At 38.1% G+C, this 22975-nt stretch overlaps 1 protein-coding gene across 1 annotated transcript; it reads right to left on the bottom strand.

The window, feature by feature from the left end:
* Positions 1 to 2697: 2697 nt before the first annotated feature.
* Positions 2698 to 22949, bottom strand: CUNH4orf33 (chromosome unknown C4orf33 homolog). The gene is made up of 7 exons (XM_041659193.1): positions 22882 to 22949; positions 21316 to 21539; positions 16711 to 16891; positions 15088 to 15148; positions 11164 to 11215; positions 10877 to 11076; positions 2698 to 5713 (listed from the first exon to the last, which is right to left on the bottom strand). The coding sequence occupies exons 3-7, from the start codon at positions 16889 to 16891 to the stop codon at positions 5608 to 5610; spliced, it is 600 nt and encodes a 199-aa protein (XP_041515127.1). The 5' UTR covers positions 21316 to 21539; positions 22882 to 22949; the 3' UTR covers positions 2698 to 5607.
* Positions 22950 to 22975: the final 26 nt, after the last annotated feature.

Below are 22975 nucleotides of genomic sequence, written 5' to 3' on the forward strand. Positions count from 1 at the left end.
AGACAGAAATGTTGGGATTACAGATGTGCAACACTGCATCCAGTTCTTATTTTTAAGGTTTTACTTTTTTTGGGGTGTGTGTGTGTGTGTGTGTGTGTGCGCGCGCGTGTGTGTACACAAGTGCCTACAGAGGCACACTGTTGTCAGATCCCCTTGAGCTGGAGTTAAATGTGGTTGTGAACTGACCAATATGGAACCTGAGAACTAAACTTGGTTGTTCTGCAAGAGCAGCGGGAACTGTCAACCACTGAGCCATCTCTCAAGTCTGTCCATTCTGAGGACTGAATTCAGGTCAGCAGCTCATGCAGCAAACACTTTTCCCTACTGAAAAACTTCCCTGCTTCATCAGTGTTTAATTTTGATGAAGTCCAATTTGTCTTGTTGTTTAGTGACTTTTGTGGACTTTTTTGGAAAAATGCTCATCCTGATCTATAAAGATCTTATGAGTTTTTGTCTCAATAGTCACAGTTACATTAATGCTGGAATATGATGTTTAAGCAGGAGTCAAAGTCTGTTTTCCCAATACATGGCATTTATATTACTGATGTATTTGTATAAACTTAATATGATTCTGTGTTCAGGACCAAAGTTTAACAGAGATTATTGAAATCTGCTAATATAAATCCTCCAACTCTGCCCTTTTTTTCCCAGAATTATCTAAGTCATTTTTAATCCCTCTCTATTGCCATACAATTTTAAATTCATCTGTCAGTTCCTCTCTCTTCCACCAACAGACAACACAAAAATCTTTAAGCATTTCTAACTGGGATTGAACAGAATCTACAAATCAATTAAAATACAGCTTCATAATATTGATTTTAATTACATTTAGTCTTGATTTTTTTCATGTTTTGATTTTATAAGTAATTTTGAACTATGAATTGTTTATAATAGACATAAATGTAATATATACTCATATATTGGCTGTGTGCTGATACAATTGGGCTAAAATCACTTTTATTTATAGAAATCTGTTGTAAATACCTCCATTTTCTATAAACTATAACAAATTTTCTGTATTAACAAATGTTTTGCCTGTACATATATATGTGTGTACCATGTGTGTACCTGGTACTCTTAGAGGCCAGAAAAAAACATCAGATCCCCTGGAATTGAGGTTATAGATAGATGGTGTGAGCCACCATGTGAATGCTGGTCTCTGCAAAAACAATGAGTGTTCTTAACCAGTGAGCCATCCGTCAAGCCACTAATTTTATTATTTCTTATATGTTCTTATGGCGCTAGAAATTACACCCAGAGCTTCTGACATGATGGGTAAGTGTTCAACCACTGAACCACATCTCCAGGTCTTAAATTATAATCATTTTAAATGTAAATAATACATTTGAAAATATTTTAATTCATTTCCTTATGATACCTGTCTTATTCCTAAATCGTCCCTTCATTGAACTGGCTAGCACATTTCACACAAGGTTAAAGGAGAGATACTAAGTGAAACTGTATAAATTTAGGAAGAGAACCCAACTTACATTTTCTATCTAAATGGAAGTTAGGAGTTTCGTTGGACTAAGTATGGGAGCTATTTGTTCTTTTTACTTTTGTGAACAAATTAGGCAGGTTTTCTCCATGTAACAACAAGTCTGATGGTAGACAATCTAGCTGTGATATAGAACCCTACTGTGCTTCCTCTGTCTTCTGATGAAACTCTCCATGGGTTGTCTTCACAGTATCACACATACTTTTTTAAAAAAGTACTGATTTAGCTTTTATAAAAACTTTCTTCTTTCAACATTTTTCTTTTCCCCATTCTGGGATCGAAAGAGGGTCTTGCACATACTCGCTATACACTCTACTACTGAGGTAAACCCCCAGACTGAAATAAGTTTCTTCACGCCCACCTAAGACTGCGTAACAGCTTCATGCCACTTAATACCATGGGCATTTTCTCAGAGACATGTCACCCATATTTGATTTTTAAATAGTTTATAGTGTATACTTACATAAACTCAGATAGTATCAGTTGATGCGACCTATTGATGCTACCAAGAAATGCCCTAAAAATGAGCTGCTTAAAGCTGTTGCTACTGTAACAAAGCATATTATTCTACCATAAAAATCTTAATAATATGCTCCAAAATGATAAAAGTACAGTATGCTAAATGAATAAACAAGTCACACAGTCATTTACCATCATCGTCAAGCATTTTGTTCTGTACACAACTGTGTTCTTACACTTTAATAGAACTGGCAGCTCAGTAGGTTTCTTTATAGAAACATCAACACAAACATAGAGTACACTGTGCCATTAATATTACAATGGCTATGTTATCACTAGAAAGTATCACATTTCGGCTCAATTAGAACTTTATGGAAGCAGTACCAGCAGTCTGTTACTAATCAGAATGTTATACAGCACATGACATGTATCACGTATATTGTACATCTCACTGACACAAACCATTCCATGGCCATATTATCTACAAAAGAATCTGGGGAAATAGAGGTGGATTGTTTTGAGTAAATAACATTTCTAAGAAAAGCCTCTAAAAATTCAACTTCTGTTACTAAAGAAGAGGAGAGGGTCTGGAGAGATGGAAAAGGGTTAAAAACTCGCGCTGCTCTTGTAAAAGACCTGAGTTCAATTCCCAACACCCATGTCGTCAGGCAGCTCAGAACTGCTTGTAACTCCAGTTGTGGAGACCCCTAGGCTTCTTCTGTCCTCCTCTGTCCTCCTGATCTTCTGCATGAATGTAAACAATAACAAACACGCATGCACACAAATAAATCTTTTCTTTTTAAATGGGAGGAGAGATGGCAAGTGTCTTTACCTTCTGTGAGTCTGGTCTCTGAGCTAATGATGCTGAGAAGGACTAAGTATGATACAGAAGTTCACACATCTATTACAAAGCAAGCTCTGAAACACAGAACAAAATTTGAGAGTTCTATACCAAGAAATTTTAATTTGCATATACTATACAGAATTGCAGATTTTTACTTTGGCAGATTCATACATGTATACAACTGTAAACATTTTTATTCCCCACGTCTTTTCCCCCATCTCTCCCTTCTCCTCAAATCCTGTTCTACTTTTCTAATAACCTCTTGTCCTATATTCAAATGTTTTCTTTGACTTTCATAAAAAGAAAAAACAGGAGTTACTTATCTTTCAGTCTGACTTAATTTATTTCCATTTTCCTGAAAATGACATAATTTTGTTCTTCTTATGGCTGAATGGTATGTCATTTCTGTCTCTCTCTGTCTGGAGTGTGTTTTCTTTATCTAATCATGAGTTAGACAGATACCTAGATGGATGCCATAACTTGGACATTGTGAACACAGCTACACAGGTGCCTTTGCATTGTGTTATTCTGATTCCCTTGGGGATATACTCAGAACTAGCAGAGCTGGATCATATGGGAGTTCTATTTTCAGTGTTGATGAGGAATCGCCATACTGATTTTCACAGTAGACAGTGCTAATACCCATGAGTAGTGAATAAAGGCTCCTTCTCCTCCTTCCCTTCACCAGCACTTGTCATCTTATTAAAGATCCATTTTCCTAGGATGAAATCTCAATACAGTTTTAACTTGCATAACTAATACCTAAAAACACTGAGTTTTTATAATTATTAGATGGCTCTACAAACTCTTTTGAGAACTGTGTAGATGGCCTGCTCACTTATTGAGCTTTACTACTTAGCTTTGGTATTTTTTTCTGAGCTCTTTGTATACGCTGGATGTTAAGCTTCTGAGGGAAGAGTAGCTAGCAAAGATTTTCTCCCCTGCTGTAGGCTGTCTCTTCACTTCACTAACTGTCTCCTTTCCTGTACAGTTTATTTTAATTTGATGAAATATAATTTGTCGATTCTTTTATTCCAGAGACAATGGAGCATATTCCTGAAGTTACTGCCTATATTTACATCTTGAGGCATTTTCTTTATCTTTTCTTCTATCAGTTTTAATGTTCCAGATGTTACATTAAGGTCTTGGGGCTGATTTATGTACAGGGTGGGATATGGGGATCTAGCTTGAGTCTAACATATGCAAATATCCTATTTTCCCAGCAACACTTGTTGATAAAACTATGGCTGTGTAGGATAATTTTAAGATCCTCTGTTCTAGTCCATTGGTCTACTGCTTGCTTTTGTGCTGGTCCATAGAGCTGCAATAACAACAGCTCTATAGTATAATTTTAAATCAGATATTGGGAGACTTCCAATAATGTTCTTCATACTTGGGACATCTTTACCTATTATAGGTCTTTGTGTTTTCATACACACTTTATATATTGTTCTAACTGTCTGAAGAATAGAATTTAAATTTAGAAGGTGATCAAATGAACTTCTAGGTATTTCATTTTCATACGGCCATTTCCCCGATACTAAATCTGTGGATACAAGAACATGGAATGTCTTTTAATCTTCTAACGTCTTCTTCAACTTTTTTCTCCAGTGTTCTGCAACTTTCATCATAGAAGCCTTTTGCCACCTCAGCAAGATATGATGACTACTCTTCACTATGTGTTTGACTGGACTTAGAATCACCAAGGAGCCGTACTCCTTCACAGAAGCTTGATAATGGAAAATACACCCAGAAGGTCCAAGGGTGGAATGAAAATAAGAAAGTAAGCGGAGCACCAACATTCCTCTCTGATCTGACAGTAGACACAAGGTGACCAGCCACCTCATGGCCTGTTGTCATGCTTTCCTCATCATGATGGACTGTATCCTCACACTGAGTCAATATAAAACCTCCCTTCACTGAGTTGCTTTTCTCAATTATCTCATAACTACAGTGAGAAAAGTCATGAACAAGGCTTGTTCCTAGATATTCTTTTTGCCGTGAATGGAATTGCTTTCCTGATTTCTTTCTCAGCAGGTTGGTTATTGATGTATGCAAAAGCTATTATTTTTGCATGTATGCTGATTGTGTTGTATATCACTTGGCTGAATTGTTTATAAGACCTAAAATTCTGTTATAGAAAAACCCAAGCAGCTACAGCCATCTGGAATGCAACAAATGTGTTTGTGGTCTTATTCTGGAAAACATCAAGCTCATTCTGCAGCTGTTGGTGGAACACTGCAGTTGTATCTATGTGATCAGTGGTGTGGTTTCACTCTGTGGCTCCTTTTGTTGACATTTTTGTCTGCATGATCCATTTAGGTGAGGGGGTACTGATTTAGTACTTTGGGATCTATCTTCAACTAGGAAGGTGTGGCACTTCAAAAATCAAATGAAGTTTTCTAACATCGTACTTAGAAGCATTAAGAAAATGTCCTTATCTGTAAGTAAAAGTATCAACTCTATTTCCAGAATTCAAGACTGTTTCATTCCTTCCTACACAGTAAAGGTATCTAGTTAAAGAATTCTTCTATCTCGGTGTCTTAGCAGATGTAGACTGTCTCATCAACTGAAAGAGATTACTGTTTTCTACTAATTTCATGGATAAACAGGATATTTAAGTAAAAATTATTTTATGTTACACAGTTTCTGTTTCTATGTTAACATATGCAATTTGACACAGAGATGCTACATTTCAGTGAGCTCTGGTAAAATGTTTGTTGTTGAAATGTGTTTACGTATTTTATTAGAATACCTTAAAAGCACAGAGGAGAAATGATGGACGTGCTCGGTTACTACTACACTTCTACACATCAGGTCTCTCTTTTAGCCACATGTCTGATTCTGGCTGCTTCCATTCTTCTCCAAGCAGCGTGTTAAGACTGAAAGGCTTGAAATATTCTAGACGATGGCTAAAAGTAAAGAAAGGAAGAAATTGAAGTAAATTATGTATTTGTGAAATTGTGGTCCTATAGAACTATTTGTTTTGTCACATCGATGATAGTACAACACTCCATTTTAGGGAATAACAAATGTTAGATGTATTCTCTGTGTACAGTTTTCTCACTGTAGCTACCGAGTACTCGGTTCTAAAAACATTCACCCATATTTCAAAGCAGTCTTCTTCAGTCCTACACATGGCTCCCTCAAGGCTCAAGGGAAAAGTAAACATCAGCTCTCAAGGGGCTCAGTAAAGTGTCTGCTAAGTAAACACGAATTCAATCCTCAAAACACACATAAAAATGCCAGGTGTAGTGGTGCTCACTTGTAATCCCCATGCAGGGAAGGCAGAGACAGAATGATACCTGTGGCTCACTGGCTAGCCAGCTTGTTCTTGGTGGTAAGCTCCAGGCCGATGAGAGACCCTGTCTCAAATGATGTGGGCAGTATCCCGTAAGAACAACACATGAAGGTATCTTTGGGACTCTATCTGCATGGACACAAACGCATGAGCGCGCACATACACACAAACACACACACAGTCTAAATCATTTTAGCTGTAAACAAATCATAAGTTCTTGAATATGTTCTTAAACTTTAATGAATTCTGGTGAACAAAGGACAAAGACAGATGCATGTTCTTTCTCTGCCAAAGTAAAGGAGACTAACAAAGAAGAGGAACAATCTTTTCTTTCCAGAAAAACCATTATTATCCTGAAGTGTTCTCTTTTGGCTTAGTGCGCAAAGAAAGGTTTTCACCTATGCTTCTGTAAAGCTCAGAGCTATAGGAAATCGCTCTGCCATCCTTCCTCCCAAGCCAGTGTGCACGCATACTTCCCTGGGAAGGTACCAGCAACTGAAAAGGAAGAGTGGCACATGGCCTTGGTTTGATGGCTTTCAGTCAGTGGCACCTCGATTTCTATTCCTGTCTGAGCACCAGGCCAGGGTGAACCAGTTTAGAGTAACATCAATAAATCCCAGAGTAAGATGCTAAGGATCAACAGTGAAGGAAGAAGCAGAGAAAAAGAGAAAGAGCTAGGCCAAAAGAGTCAGGACTGGGGAGAAAGACAAAAAAGTAGATGTTTAAGTGTGTCAAGCAGAATGCAAGCATCTGCTAGAAGAAATGAAGGGAAAAGAAGTTAAGTAAAAGCAAGAGAAGTTAAACATAGAGAAAAAAGGTGGTGTCATATCCTAAGGGTTAAAAGGCAGGAATGTCTAGCAAGCCTGGTGCTGCCCACTAGGATGTCTTTGCTAGGCCCTGCTAAGCATCCAGACTCCCCAGGGCTGACCACACTGAGTACATTAAGAGACAGACAGCAGGAATCAAAGATTGCCCTACGAAAGTACTGAGTTTTCCTCCGTAAGGGACTAGTCCTTGCAGCAATGCATGAAGCATTCAGAAGGCTCAATAAGATCTATGTCCTTCCTAGATGACAGATTCAGATGCCAGGAGACAAGACTAAAATAGGACAAGTGTTGAAGGTACCTTGGCTTAAATACCTGCTGTCTCACAGGAGACACCACCTCTGACAACCACTAGAGGGCATCAACTTGAGTCCCCACAGATAACATGACTGTTAAAGAGGAATCCCTAAGCCACACTGTCTCCATCATGTATTTACAGGTCATTCAAAATTACTTAATGCAGATGTCATTTACTAATTAAGAAATAAGTTTATCACAAGTACAGTTACCTAGAAATGTAGTTGATACTCATATTCAAATGAGGCAACCAAAAAAGCAGAGATATGACTGAGTACAAGATCTTTAGTAACAAAGAAGAGTTCGTAACACCTCTAGCCATATCACAAAACACAGATCCCTATGGCCACCATATTTAGGAAAAGGATCATAAATTAATTTGAAGCCATATCAGTATCTGATGTGGGATTCCCCTCTGTATGTTGTGACTATGTTTTATTACCATTGGTTAATAAGCTGTTTCGGCCAATGGCTTAGCAGAGTAAAGCCAGGTAGGAAATCAGAACAGAGACAGAGAGCAAGAGTTGGCAGAGTCAAGGAGACACCATGTAGCTGCCAAAGGAGGACACACCAGAACTTTAGGAACTTTACCAGTAGGCCACAGCCTTGTGGCAGTACACAGATTGATAGAAATGGGTCAATTTAATGCAAGAGCTAGCTAGGAATATGCTAGAATCAATGGCCAAGCATTGTTGGAATTAATATAGTTTTTGTGTGAGTATTCAGGTCTGAGAAGCCGGGAAATAAATGAGCAGCATCCATCTACAAAAGTGCCCAATGTGGGGCCAACACACATGGTCTGCCACCCATTTCGGGTCCAGGTCCTTGTACACCTGCTCAGGGTTAGGAGGAAAGTAGCTGAGAGCACACCAGCAACTCAGCAGTCTCTGGGCAACCTGCCAGATCGGGTCTGCTGGGTGTGCACAGGCAGGGGAGCATGGTGGATTCCTGCCTCTATACACAGATGCTGCATGGCAGATTTAACTTTTACTCAGACAAAAATGGTTTATATGCTGCATGGTGCTTCCCAGGGTTGAGGCGGTGAGCACGACTCCGGCTCAGAAGTCCCAGAGGTGGCAGTAAACGTACCTCCACCATACTGGAAGGACAAGAGGGGAGGGATGAAGTCAGCATCCAGGGCTGCCACAACCACACTGCTTACTGTTTTAAAATGTTCCTTATCAGAAAAGGATTTCAGATACACAACAGGACCAATTCAGACATAAAAGACTGATGTGGGAGCCCCCTCTGTGTGCTGTGATTTACCATTAATGAATAAAGAAACTGCTTTGGACCTAGAGCAAGGCAGAACTTAGGTAGGCAAAGAAAGCTAGGCTGAATGCTGGGAAAAAGAAGGGAGGAAAAAGACACTATGGAGCTTCCACCAGACTCAGACATGCTGAAACTTTGCCAGTAAGCCACTGCCATGTGGCAATACACAGATTACTAGAAATGAGATAAATTAAGATGTAAGAGTTAGCCAATAAGGAGCTAGAGCTAATGGGCCAAGCAGTGATTTAACTAATACAATTTCTTTGTGATTATTTCGAGGGTCTGGGTGACTGGGAAACTAAGAAGCCAAGCAGCCAAGCGGCCTGCTGCTACAAAAGACCTCCAAATGAGACACAGTGTGTGTTAAATGTAAGTAGGCTTGGGAGAGAGAGGAAAAAGAGAATAGACAGTTATAAAAAGAAATAAGTCTTTAAAGAGACAGTAAAAGTAATATAAAAGAGTACAGGCAATCATAGATTAAAGTAGTAAAAAAAATAAGCCACATAAAGATGGAAAATACACAGAGAATCTGGATTATGCGTATTATTGTGTTTTCTTTGAATTTTTTGACTGCAGAGAATCATTTGATTCTGAGGGGTGCTAAGTTAAGCCAACATATTTTAAAAGTATAAATTTGACTTCAAAATTTGATCTAAGTATATGTTACTCCAGAAAAGAGGTTCGCTTTTGCTTCCACAGAAGATGAGAACCTGTGGTTCCTTCAAGGCTAATGTGGTTTGATGGAGTGAGACTCCCCCAAAAGGTCTCCGTGAACCCTAAAAATACTTTACTCAACAAACAGTAGGAAGCGGTTGGTAGAAAACTACACCCAAATTCCCAAAATGATTGTTTATAAATGTTTGTTTTCATTTAAAGGGAGATATGATATAGAGATGAATACTTTGCATTGGTATGGACTTTGGTCCATTGATACAAATATAAGGTCAATTTTGTTATACTGTGTAAATGTATTTCTGCTCTTGTTTAAAGTATTGTGTTTGTGTAGCTCATTTTAAAATGTAATGTATAATTACTTGTAGTCATGTTAGTTAAAGATATAAGATATGTAGAGATCTACTTTAGTTAGACAGATAATCTTCAAATCTTTCAAAGAGCTACAGAATATGGCATTTAAAATATTTTAAGAACTTAGACTTTTCTCAACAGTGAGACATGTCTGCTTCTGGCAGCTCCAATTACTTCAGAGAGGTTGATGGACATTGAAGAAACGCCACTCAGAGCTTGTTTTCTTCTTCGCAAACCTGGCCTCAACTGCCCCTGCCTCAACCACTGATAAAATGCACAGTGTCCAGACTGGACAAGCAGGATACAAGCAGAAAGACTGCCAAACCTTGCCAAGACAGGGTAAGACAGTTTTTAAAATTTTTCTTGCCTCTAAAAATGATGTCAGTTACTCTAGGTCTTAGCCAAAGTCGGTTGCTCCAACATTGCAAATAATACTGTGGGTGATTTCCCACGTAGCTGGTTGTCTCTGTCATTTCTTGCCCCTTTTGAAAGCTGCATAATAGCACTTCCTGTTTACTCAAGTAATATTATTTTCTTTCTCAGGCCTTTGATTGGGTTGAAGTCATAGTTAGTTTCTTCTCATGACTTAGCCAAGCCATTTTTAATATAAGACTTAGACTCCTTAGGATAGGATAACTATAGAAACATTTAGCATATATTTCTTGCTTGATGCTGTGCATGCTGGTTGTATTCTAATTTTTATATACGTTTTTGCCTCTTCTTTTCCCTGGACAATACTTGATATTTGTTCTTATTGTATATTGTTTTGTATTAGGTTTAGAACTCTCTTATTTAGACAAAAGGGGGAGGTGCTATGGAAACTCCTTCATCCAATAGCCTTTAAGATACAGGCTCACTTTGGGCACAGCTTCACATACTATAAATGCAGACCACAAAGCATGTGCGGGCCTCTTGGCTGCTAAATTTGGTCCCAGTTCCCAGCGCATGTAGAGAACTACAAATCGCTACTCTTTCTGTGAGTTTACCCCTAGATAAATAAACTTTTGTTATACTCCATTCCGGGTTAGTGTGAAACTCTTTTGTATGCCAACAAGCATCAGTTGATGTGCACTCACTCATTAATATTCTTCTTATATAATCATGAAAGACTAAGTGCTTTGCTGAAAGTAATGAGATAATCGATCATGGTCAAAAGTAGAGGTGAATGAGGGAACACAGGGCCTTTCGTATGTGCCCACACGTATCATCAACTACCAAGTGTCAAGAACTAACTCCCACCAGGTGGTGGTAGCCTTTAGTTCCAGCACTCGGGAGGAAGAAGCAGGCAGGTCTCAGAGTTTGTGGTCACAACAGCTTCTGTAGTTGGAATGTACCTCTACTTATTTTTTACTTACAAATCAGGCTGTTGTCCTTGCTGCAGTTCATGCTGTGGCACGGGGTAAAGGGCTTCATAACTTCTTCTTTCATTTGATCCATGAATTGCAAATGAGTTGAATCTTGTCACATTTGGTGGAAAATAACTCCAAGGAAGAAGAGCTGTGCCTTCCCAGTTGGTCTCCCCTCTGAACACTTTGAATGATAACTCGAGCTCTTTCTAGGAGAGACATAAAAGGCAAGTTCAGACTACCAGGTACACGTGCTGTGCATTAGAGGATTTGGTCCCATATGTTTGTTTACTCACTTTCCAAATATTTCTTCTTCCAGAGAGTAAAAGAACTAAATGTTGTCCATGTCTGTCAAAATTAAGATTCCTCATGAGTGTTAAAGAAAAACAATATTAAGACTATACCTTTAGGGATCATTTCTATGGTTTGTTACAAGAAAAATAATATTATCTTCTTTACGATTTTCTCTATCTGTAACGTATGTGCTTGTAGCTAAATTTCCAAATAAACAAAAAATGCAATACAATATTGGATAACGATAGGGAGAGCCAGTGTCTCACACTATTTAGAAATGGCAACTTTGGAATTACTGTTTCCTAAACATCTGCTGATAAATCATAACATTTTGCTGGTTAACACTACTTTTCATATTCTTTACCCACTGCACAATTTCACTGACCCTTGATTTCCACATTCTTTAGATAGGAAATTATATAAAATACTTCATTTGGTTAGATAACACAATGTATGAAGAAAGAAATAATCATAATACTTACGGCTTAAAATAAAAAACAGCTGCAACAACTGAAGCAGCCAAGGAAAGCTAGAGCTGATTTCCAGTCTTTATCTAGTAGTTTAACTAAAGGTTATTTCTGTAAGAAACGTTCTTGAGGTCCATTAGGAAGACAGAAAACGTACAATATAGATTGGCCAAAACTAGTCAACAAGGCGCAGATTTTAACCTATAGCTGTTTTTTCACACTGCTATCCTTGAATAGTCTGCACCTGTTTCCCAGCTTCCTACCATTTGTTCAGGCACCAATGCCACATCTCCAAAAAGAAGCACAACAACAGAGTCTCAAAAGGAAATCCTAATGGGAATGAATAAGTGGGATTATCGAAGTCTTTAAGAAGCAATGGATTGCATGTATTTACGAGAAGTAAATTTTCTGCCTCTGGAAGTCTATCAAACATTTCCACCCAGATGGTCCTTTGTGAGCTTTTGGAGGGAGGATTTTCTGCAATAAAGTACTCTAACAGAAGAGAAGTAACGCTTTCCATTTTAAAATCCTCTGATTAATTTTATGTTTTTATGGGGCTTTAGGAAGATCCTAGAATTCGTAAAACTTCTTGCAAATTAAAACAGTGTTCTTCTTGCTGCTTCTCTAGCTCTTAATTAAGCAGGATAGGAATTGACTGCCTGAGGCAGAACCGCGATTCTTGATAATTAACTATTCTGAGGTACACAAACCAAGCTACCCTGAGGATGCTGATTTTAAAAACTTTTATACACAATGGCTACCATGTAGTTTCTTTTTTTTTTAAATATTTATTTATTTATTATGTATACAGTATTCTGTCTGTATGCCTGCAGGCCAGAAGAGGGCGCCAGACCCCATTACAGATGGCTGTGAGCAACCGTGTGGTTGCTGGGAATTGAAATCAGGACCTCGGGAAGAGCAGGCAGCACTCTTAACCACTGAGCCATCTCTCCAGCCCCTACCATGTAGTTTCTTAATGAAAAACTATTTTTTTCCATGTATCCAATGTTAGACTGCCACTTCATGAAAATAATCTGATACAATCTAATGAAAGAAAACTGCAGGAGCCAGAACAATGGCTCAGCAGGTAGAGATTGCTGCCAAGCCCGATGTCCTTAGTTCAATTACAAGAACTTGGAAAGAGAGAACTTACTCCTGCACATTGTCCCCTGACCTTCAAATGCTACACATGGTGCACTTATGTATACAAACACATACTAAACTCATATCTAAAATAAATGAATAAGTGCTTTTCAAAAATGTAAAACAAATTTTAAAAACAAATTCTAAGCTTGAACTTGAGAGTTTTGGTAAATCTAAGTTCTTTGTTGTCTTTCAGTCAAATTAGAAATGTTTGTCTTAGCTTTCTCTCTCATCTGTGGGGCAAAAGTCAGCACATGATAGCTAAAACTTTTCTATGTTTCTTAATATTTTATAAGAACTAATCGTAGCTTTAAATAAAATATTTTGCCATGCTAGTTGGAAGATAACATGAAAACATATCTAATTATTCTGATTTTAAAAAAGAATAGCAGGCAGCCAGGCGGTGGTGGCGCACCTTTAATCCTAGTACTCAGGAGGCAGAGACAGGAGGATCTCTCTGAGTTTGAGGCCAGCCTGGTCTACAAAGCCAGTTCCAGGACAGGCTCAAAAAGCTACACAGAGAAATGCTCTCTTGAAAAACCAAGTAATACTAACAACAACAACAATAACTATAACAGGCTTCATGTGGTAGCGTGCATCTTCATTCACAGCACTTGCAGGCAGAGGCAGGTGAATTTTGTGTACTCCATGCTAGCCAGGGCTGCAAAGTAAGAGCCTGTCTCAGAAAACAATACAAAACAAAGCAAAAAACGAATTGCAAATAACTGCATTTTTTTCATGTTAGAGTTAGCAAAAGCAAAACAAAATAAAAAAGAAACAACTAACAAATGGGAATCTAAATTTTGTAAAGATTAATTGGTGTTCAATTGTCAGTTTACAAAGGAATAAATATTACTGGACACTGATACTGAGAAATATTTAACTGACATCTAAAATAAATAAGCAATATAGAAACATCTCATGTATTAAAAGCATGCTATAATTTAGATAACAAGTAAATGTAAGTTTCCTTAGTTTACATCTACTGAGGAATAGAAGTATGTCACCATGTAAATCAAGTTCCCAAGTAAATATTCCCAAGTAAGCACAAACGAAGAAATTCCAAGACAGCTGGGTGTAGCAGCCAACACCTTTAGTCCCCAAGGGTTCCAGACTGGCTAGAGCTATACAGTGAAAATGTGTCTGAAGACAATTAATTAATTAATTAATTATAAAAAAAAAATAAAAATAAAAAAATTCCAAAGGTAATATTTTTACCGTGACTCTTGGAAAATTCAGGTACGATTTAAATTAGCTTCTTGGCATTAAATGCAAAAACAGTACACTATGTGCTCAAAAGAATGATTGATGACTAAATGAATAAATACATGAATATAGTATTATATAATACATAAAATTAAAGTTTAATCTTCAAGAATCTAAAAGAAATGTTGCTGCAAGTTAGTAATATCTTTATGTGTCCTATTTTTATTAAAAATAAAATTTTTCACACAATATATTCTGAACACAGTTTCCTCTATCTCCTGGTAGATTCTCCCCCACCCATCTAACACCATGTTAGATGTTTCTTTTTTCAGGAAACAAACAGGCAGATAAAAAAGTCAGACCAGAATAAACATGTGTGCACATGAGCACAAGCTCACACAACATGCTCAGAGACACGCATATGAACAAAAACAAAACCCATAAAAACACAAAATTAGAAACCATAACACACAAGCAAAAGACAAGTAAGATTTAAAAAAAAATGCCCTCAAAAAGCAATAGGAGTCCAAAAAAAAAAAAAGCCTACAAAAATACCATTGAATTTGCTTTGTGTCAGTCACTGCTGAGCCTGAGGACTGCCCTTAAGTGTAGTTTGTGTGCCCACTGAGATTCCACTGAAGAAAACTAATTTTTCCATTGCATGTGGTTGTGAATTAGAGATAATGTCTTCGGTAGGGATCAGAAGTGTCCCTTTACTTCTAAATAGTTAATATATCACGGTGCAAACATATAAAGTAATGATTTATTCATAGTAATTTTTTCTACTTTTAATAAATTATAAAGTTTATTACAAAATCATTTATATCAATAAACCAAAAAAATCACATCAACATAATACACTCAAACATGTAGGATATATATGTGTATGTGTGTGTGTGTGTGTGTGTGTAAAATATATATTCTAAACATAAATTCTGAAGGTATGCATTGTACAAGACAGCAAAAAACAAGATTTAAAACTGACTCCAGTTAATATGACCTCTACTTAGCTGAACCTAGTGAGCTTTACTACAACCATACTATTTATAACTAGAAAACAAGCATGTTCAAGTTATTCAGTAAGAGTTAAGATAAACAGTTTATACTTACGGACAAAGTTCAACTTCTAAATACTGCTCAGTTGTATCATTCAAGAAAAATGCTTCCACAACTTATGAAAATAGACAGAACATGGGAAATTTTATTTTGCTTACATAGTAAATAATTTATTCTTTTCTAATATAAAGTGAATTACTAAGTTTTTTAAATCATCATACTACTGCGGGTAGGAAATACAAAGCCTAGTGATAGTGAGACCACAGGGAAGTGAACATGTCTGCACAGATGGACTCAGGCACAGTTATCTTCCTCTTGGAATTTATTTCAAGGAAATAAATCAGACAATTAGAAAAAGAAGTTAAGCACACTTCTACCCATCGTGGTATGACTCAAAAAAGTAGAAATGATACATCTCTTCTTACACAAAAAATATTTTCTGGTACATAAATAGGCCACTATTATTCAGCAAAACTGATTGGGTATGTTACAGAATGCATACATTTCATGTAATGGAATACAATGGTGCCATGAAAATCAAAGACAGTGAAATATGTATTGGAATAACAAGACTTCCATGTTATTTTCAGGCTTGTTATAGAGCAGTAACTCAATGTATGAGCCAATGAACTGTATGCACATGAGATTTAAGCATGTGTATGTATGTGCATGTTTGTACCAGTGACTACCTGTCTACAACATCACAACAGATATGAAGAGTGGTGGGGATAGTGTTGTAGCTGCAGGCAAAGTGCTTACTACCCAGCCCGAGGACCTGGGTTAGAGCCCCAGAATCCACACAGTGGGTAGAGACAACCAACTCCCACAAGTCCCCTGACCTCCGCAAACATGGAAATGTTTTTTTTTAAACTAATTTTTAAAACTAACTAAAAAGTACTGGTTTATTTGTAAATGGTGATTTTTATTATTAATTTCAGGGGTTTTTGAGCATTAGCTTCATTTAGAGAAGTAACAGATCACTATGGCTTCAAAGAGAAACATGGACTTAGGAAAAGAGTTTACTTAGAAGAAAGGCTCTCTGCTAACCAAGTAAATAAATGCCAATACACTGAGTGAGAAATCTTGGGGTAAATTCTCAATTTCTCTGTAATGCAGTGTTTTATATCTATGGGGATGGCATCAAGAACAGTATTTCAGAAAGAACCCTGCGATTTGATGAGGATATAGTACAAGAAGGTCGGATAACAAACCTGAAAGCATTTAATTTCCTGGAATGTCTTCTGGCCTTAATTTGATATGTGAGATTACTTGACAGCAGAAAGTAAATATTAAATCTCATGCTGACAGTGTTTCTCCAGTAAGTAACACACCCTAAAATTCCCATTAAGGAGGCTTGTAAGGTAGAGATGGTGATTTAAATAGTCTTAAAAGACAGAACATGATCTCTTTTTAGAGCATATGATGTAAGAAAGGAAGGAAATGTGGCAGCAATATAAGCATCTGGATTTGGGATTGCCATTTTCCTCTGCTCTGCTTATATGCTGGAGCCCCGCTGTAATGGGAGCAAAGTCAGAATGACAGATGGTCAAGATCAGGAACTGAACGTCAGTTGTTCAAAAGCACATTACTTCCTAACAGCGAGATAAAATAATAGCTCTCTGAGAGGTTATTAGAAAAAGATTTATGTTTCTAATAAAATACAATACTTCTGCCTACCTTCATAATTCCACAGTTCACTGAAAGGCTTTCCTGGTTCTCCAAGAGGAGCTGGAGGATCATTGAAAAATGGAGCACTAACCTCCATCTTCACGCCCTTGTCCCCTGGGCTCAGCTTGATACACACTGGCTCATGCTTCACTGGAAAACCATCCCAAGTGTTTTCAATTTTAAATTCCATCTGAAGAAGCAAATTAAAACAAACTTGTTAACAACATATAGCACTGCCCTTTACTTGAAAATTGCAATGCCTAACAAGAGACAGTTAGGCAACAGAATGACAAGAACAGGATCCTAGGAGTCATAAGGCCATCTGGGTTGTGACAAATCATGGAGCCAAGAAGATTTATGACTTTTAATCTTGATGTTGCTGTTTATTTGTGGTATGCAAAAGTCATTGTAAAATGTTATGACTAAGTTCACTGGAAAAATTGTAAATGTACTTAACTATGTGAGCTTATGTATTTTCCATATTTAGCCAAGATTAATCCTTTGTGTAAAAATAAACATATCCATCTCATTAGTATACAACTTTGTTTTTTAAGATGGCAACATTATATGTGTGTATATCAATTATCTGTAAATGTCATTCCATTTTCTTAGCACTTATTATTGTACAATTGATGGGTTTTATTATGATGTTTCATACATGTATATATTATATGCTGATCATCTTCAATTCCCTGCTCTATATCTTGTTCTCCCCTCAATGTTCCCCTTCTTCTACTTTCAAGCCCTTATTCTACCTTCATGTATTATATCTCTTGTTTTCTTCTTCTTTCTCTCTTGTTTTCTTTTTCTTTAATCATTGATACATTAATGCATACATATTAATATATAAATCCTACCTGCTGAGTCTATTTAGTGTTGCTTATATATTCATACATGTTTTTAGGGCTCACTACTTGGTACTGAATAACCAAGTAGGGAGTTTATCCCTGAGGAAGATAACTCTTCCTCTCTTGACAGTCATTGATTGCCTGTGGCTCTTCAAAGGAATCAAACTGAAGACTCAAACATCAATCTACATACCAGTGAACACCTCATTTTTTGATAAAGAAGCCAGAAATACAGATTGGAAAAAAGCAAGCATCTTCAACAAAAGAGAAATGTAAACATGAAACCAGCCACACGACCTTTGATCTACAATGATATCCTCCCTGTCAGATATGCTAGGGCAATGGTAGCACAAAGCTTGAGGCAGTGACCAATATGTGATTTGACTTAAGGCCCACTTCATGTGATAGAACACATACCTGACCCTGCTTGGGTGGCCAAGAACAAAGTACCAAATAGGCTATGGACCAAAGAACAAACCAAATACTACAAGAAATACAGTGACTCCTTACAACATTCTACTATACTCATAGATCAGTGCCTCACTCAGCCATCACCAGAAAACCTTCCACTTGTAGTAGATGGGAACAAACACAGACTCAAGGTTGGACAATATGCAGAGAGTGAGAGCTCTTGGAACATCCAGTCTAAAAGGGATGTCTCCAACAAACCTTTTCCCTCAGAGTTAGGGAACTTTATGGAAGTGGAAGCAAAATATTGTAAGAGCCAGTGAGGGTAGAAGGCACCAAGGAAACAAAGCCTCCAAGATACAACAGGGACTGATGCTCACATAAATTCAGAGACAGTGGCAACATGCACAGATTCAAGCTGGATAAGGTACTAGCTCTGAGATGAGGTAGTGGACATGATCTCACATCCCTAACCAAAAACCAACTGACAACTGCACAGAAAGGAAAAATTAGTTTTCTCCATTGGTGTTTCACTGAGCATGCAAACCACTCTCAAGGACAGACCGCATGTCCAGTAGTAGATGACCAACTCAAAATGAACCTAACGGTATTTGGGAAGGGGTGTGTGTGTGTGTGTGTGTGTGTGTGTGCACGCGCACACGCTTCTCAAACTTCTTATTTGTTGTTGTTGTTGTTTATCCTTGTTTTTCTATTCTGTTTTTTTATTGTTATTGGTTTTTGGTTTTGGTTTGTTTGCCTGCTTGTTTTCTAAAGAGAGAGAGAAAAAAGGGATGGAGCTGGATGGGTAGGGAGGTGGGGAGGATCTGGGAGGAGATGAGGGAGGGGAAACTGTGATCAGAATATATTATAGAGAAAAAAATCTATTTTCTAACTACATTGTATAATCTTGCTGACTTCTTAACAATCTGAAGATAACATAAGCTCACAGACAACTAAACCTCCTCTCAACTCCCTTAGCCACTTCCTAAGACCTTACTGTCTTTCTGTTTCTTTGCACATAGAACAATGAAATAGACATCTTAATTATCCATGGTCCTCCTCACCTGGTGTAACCCTCCCTGCCATTCTCTATTACACTGCACTGGTCCAGTTTGATCCACACAACTAATACATATGTATTTATTACCTCGAGTCTAAGCGAGAATGCTTGAAGTAGGAGCTATTTATATGTCAAGTGAATACTGCTCTGATGTCTACAACTTAAATTCTGAGTGTACACATTTAAGCAGAAGAAATACACTGTGCCGGTTACATCAATGTCTTGTTAAAAAGCTATGTATTAATAAGGCATCTAAATCACACCCTTAAAGAAAAGAGATAGAAAGATTGCAAGAGCCAGAAGTCACAAATACAGGAGCAAACCAGTGTGTTCTGGACATGATGGGACTGCTGTAATTATGAACTCATAGTAGTTATGGCTGTGTGCACAAGACCTGTACAAGATCAACTCTAGTGATATTTTGTTTGTAATATAACAAATAAAGCTTGCCTGAAGATCAGAATGTAGAGTTAAGCCACTGGTTAGCAGTGGTGGCTCACACCTTTCATCCCTGCACTCAGGAGACAGAGACAGACAGATCTCTGTGAGTTCAAGGCCACCCTGGGCTACACAAGACTGAATCTATCTAAAAGAAATACAGAGCTCACACAAAGGTGATTCAGTTCTCTGGATCACAAGCCTTTAACCCCAGCACTACGGAGGTGGAGACAGGAGTGATATGGCTGGGCAGAGAGAAGAATATAAGACGGGAGGAGACAAAAGTTCAGATGCGGTCTGAGGATTCAGTCTGAGTATTCATAGAGACAGGATCGCCCCTTTGGTCTGAGCATTGGTAGAGGTAAAACCTCTACAGGCTGGCAGCTCTGCTTCTCTGATCCTTCACCTTTCACCCCCTAATATCTGACTCCAGGTTTTTATTATTAAGAACAATTAGAAATCATGTTACAATCAACACATACAATATTTCAGCATGAAGGAGATGGGGACTCAAATGCCCCCAACCCCTAGCTGAGGAGCAATTGACAGCTGATGGCTTCTGGGAGAAGAGCTAGTTTTCTTTAAGGATGTGGCTCTTGGTACATTGATCCAGATCCAGTCATGACCCCATATGCATGAGTATATTAGAACCACAAACCAGATGCAGTGATTATTTGGGGGAAAAAAGAAGGACATCAAGTTAGAAGGGGCCCAAGAGGCAGGAGCGGCTCTAGGAAGAGTTAGGGGGAGGAGTATGACCAAATTCATTATATGTGTATATAACATTCTTAAAGAATAAAGAAATATTATGAAATATGCATGTATCCGTACAAACATATTAATTATAGGCATGTGTCATATATAATGTATATGTGTAAATATGTGAACGGCCTTTAATGTATACATGTATATATGGAAACAGCTGTAAGTGTGGCTCCTATGTAACATTCAGAAAGGAGACAAAGAATAATACTAAGGGAAGAGATAAGACAGATGCCGGCAAAAGGACACATGAGTCATCCAAGAATATAAACGCTCCTTATTTTTCTAGCCTAAGCTGTCATAGGGGTGTGTGTGTGTGTGTGTGTGTGGTAGAGAAATGCATAAAAATGTAATAGACAGTGAAGGAGTAAAACCTCGAATGAAGGTCCATGGCTTTGGAATGGCCGCTCTAACAGTCTGAAGTTTACTACACTGCAGTGTAAAGACAGGGAGTGTGGGTCTGCGTGTTTGAGCTGCTGCCTCCTTTTGAGTTCATGACAGTAAGAAATTATAAATGAATAATTTAAGAATATGTTAGAGTCCACTTTAAGGATAAATCTCTTAATGCTTAACTAGCACTATGATGAAACATTTACAGAGTCAGAATTAATCTTACTAGACATTCACCATCCACTCCAGTCTCACTAGGTGATCACCATCCACTCCAGTCTATCAGCTGCTTTGGCTTTCTTAAAACAATGTTGTTAACCTGTAGTTTTCACTTTTAGTTCATCTTCTTCAATTGACACTTTAAAATTCAATTGTTTTAACTTCTATACATGAAAATGAAGAGTGGTACATTCATTTAGAAGACAAAAAAAAACCACCTTAAAACTTTAAAAGAAAGGTTTTAAAGAATGTTTTTCTATAAAACAATCTCCAAGAAAAATTCCAAGTTCCTTTATTTACAAAAATAAAATCCCTTTCCTACAGCACATACTTCTTTTTTGGTTTGCATGCTGCACTGCAGCACACACTTCTAAAAGAAATGGAGAAGTAAGTGAAGTCAGAGGAAGCATGCCAGCTGGAGGCGGGGGAAGAAAACTGTCTTCAGTACCAGCGTCTGACAGACTTTAAAGAGAAGATGAGAGGACTTACCAAGAGCACAGGCGTGGAGTCTCTTCCTTCTAGCTCAGCTGTGGTCTCTGGCCTAGGTTGTAGAGGAGGACCCCCTCTTAGGCTCCACCCAGCACACGTTCTAGGGGAAGAGACTTGGAGTTCTGGAACTGACAAACCCGCGTTGTCAGGGAAAATGTTTCGAGGTCATACAATCGCACATTCGAAGGCTTTTCATCATACCGTTGATGTCTGGGAGTTTACTTCTATTATTTTGAGAGGGAAGGATAGCTCAGCATTACGAACAATAAACACATTTGAAGTTGAACTGTAAACCACTGAGATTGTAATAAAATATGTAACACAGCAATCTATTTATTTCAACTCCTCTTTGAGGAGAGGCAGTGAGAAGTTCCATCAGAAAGTACTCTACACTGAAGAGGTGGAGCCTGCACAATCAGTGTAAGTTACTATGTTAAGTTTATGACCACTGAAAACAAGACCAGGTCCAATCTTCACTTCTTCGAAGTTAAGTTAAACCCTTGTATGACTGCTACAGACATACACACATTTTACAGCTAGTCTCTTCAGAGGAACGAGGCAAACACTGTTTATGGTATTTTATGATTACTTCTTAAGTCATCCAACTGAAAGCCCTACACAACTTCACCCAGAACATACTTTTGTTTTTTGTGTGTCCCTGTGGGAGAGTGTGTTTGCACCTGTGTATAGACTGAGATTGAGGTGGGGATGTCATTCTAAAAAAAAAAAAAAAAACTTTATTTCCACCAGGTATTTTCTCACAGAAAAATCTTATTAACATACCTGACCTTACTTTTTGAGTATCTCGCTACCCTGGAATATTTCGATTTGTCTAGGCTGCTGGCCAGAGAGCACCCCTTTTCCCCCAACCTTCTGTCTGCACCTCCCTAGTACTGGTATTAAAGGCATACAGGGCCCTGCCTAGCTTTTTATATGGGTGCCGGGAATCCTAAATCAGGCAAGCACTTCTTAATCAAGCCGAGCCATCTCAGGACCAGGACATATGTAATGAAACTTTATTTCAATGCATAAACAATATAATCAATTAAAAAGGTTCTATAAAGCCAGTGATAAGCTACAAGTAAACTTATTTTGCCATCACTTTCTCCAGTGTGTGTGTGTGTGTGTGTGTGTGTGTTTTAAGCTCTAGGGCTCAAACACACAGAATCACTTATGAAAACTGGGAATGGGAATCTATCCAACCAATACAAATTTTGCTTTTTTTACTCTTTTGCAAAATGTTATCCTTCCTTAGATTTGAAGTACCTACAGGATTTGCAGGCTTCCCTGAATCCTGAATTACGTGATAGGGTTAAATATCCGATGACAGCTCTCACTACTCCCAGACCTAGAAGGATAAGCTCGAAGCCGACTTGAGGGGACACCTCAGCCCCAGGACCCACAGCCCTCCTTCCTGCACACGCCCTACGGACGCTTAGTGTCTGAGAAACCAAGACTCGGAGAGCAACAAAAATATCTATCTAGTGCCTGCTCCTGTCACTGTTTTCGGTTTTCCTACAAAAAGAAAGGAAGAAAGAAAAATAAAATTAAATTGCGCCACACTACCTCAGGCACCCGCCACGGCACTGCGGAAGGCGCCAAGCGAGGGACTCAGCTCCTAGCGCGCTCAGGGATCCGCCCCGCGCCTGACAGATAGCCA

This window comes from Microtus oregoni, unplaced genomic scaffold (assembly GCF_018167655.1).
Source record: "Microtus oregoni isolate MIOR12 unplaced genomic scaffold, Mior012 000010F_ref0000083, whole genome shotgun sequence".
In the NCBI taxonomy this organism is placed as follows: domain Eukaryota; kingdom Metazoa; phylum Chordata; class Mammalia; order Rodentia; family Cricetidae; genus Microtus; species Microtus oregoni.

Coding starts and splice junctions, on each gene's coding strand:
- CUNH4orf33 (XM_041659193.1), bottom strand. CDS start 16,891: ATGGAATTTAAAATTGAAAACACTTGGGATGGTTTTCCAGTGAAGCAT. Junction 11,216..15,087: donor TTAGAAGTTGAACTTTGTCC/GTAAGTATAAAC, acceptor TAATTTTGACAG/ACATGGACAACATTTAGTTC. Junction 11,077..11,163: donor GAAGAAGAAATATTTGGAAA/GTGAGTAAACAA, acceptor TGTCTCTCCTAG/AAAGAGCTCGAGTTATCATT.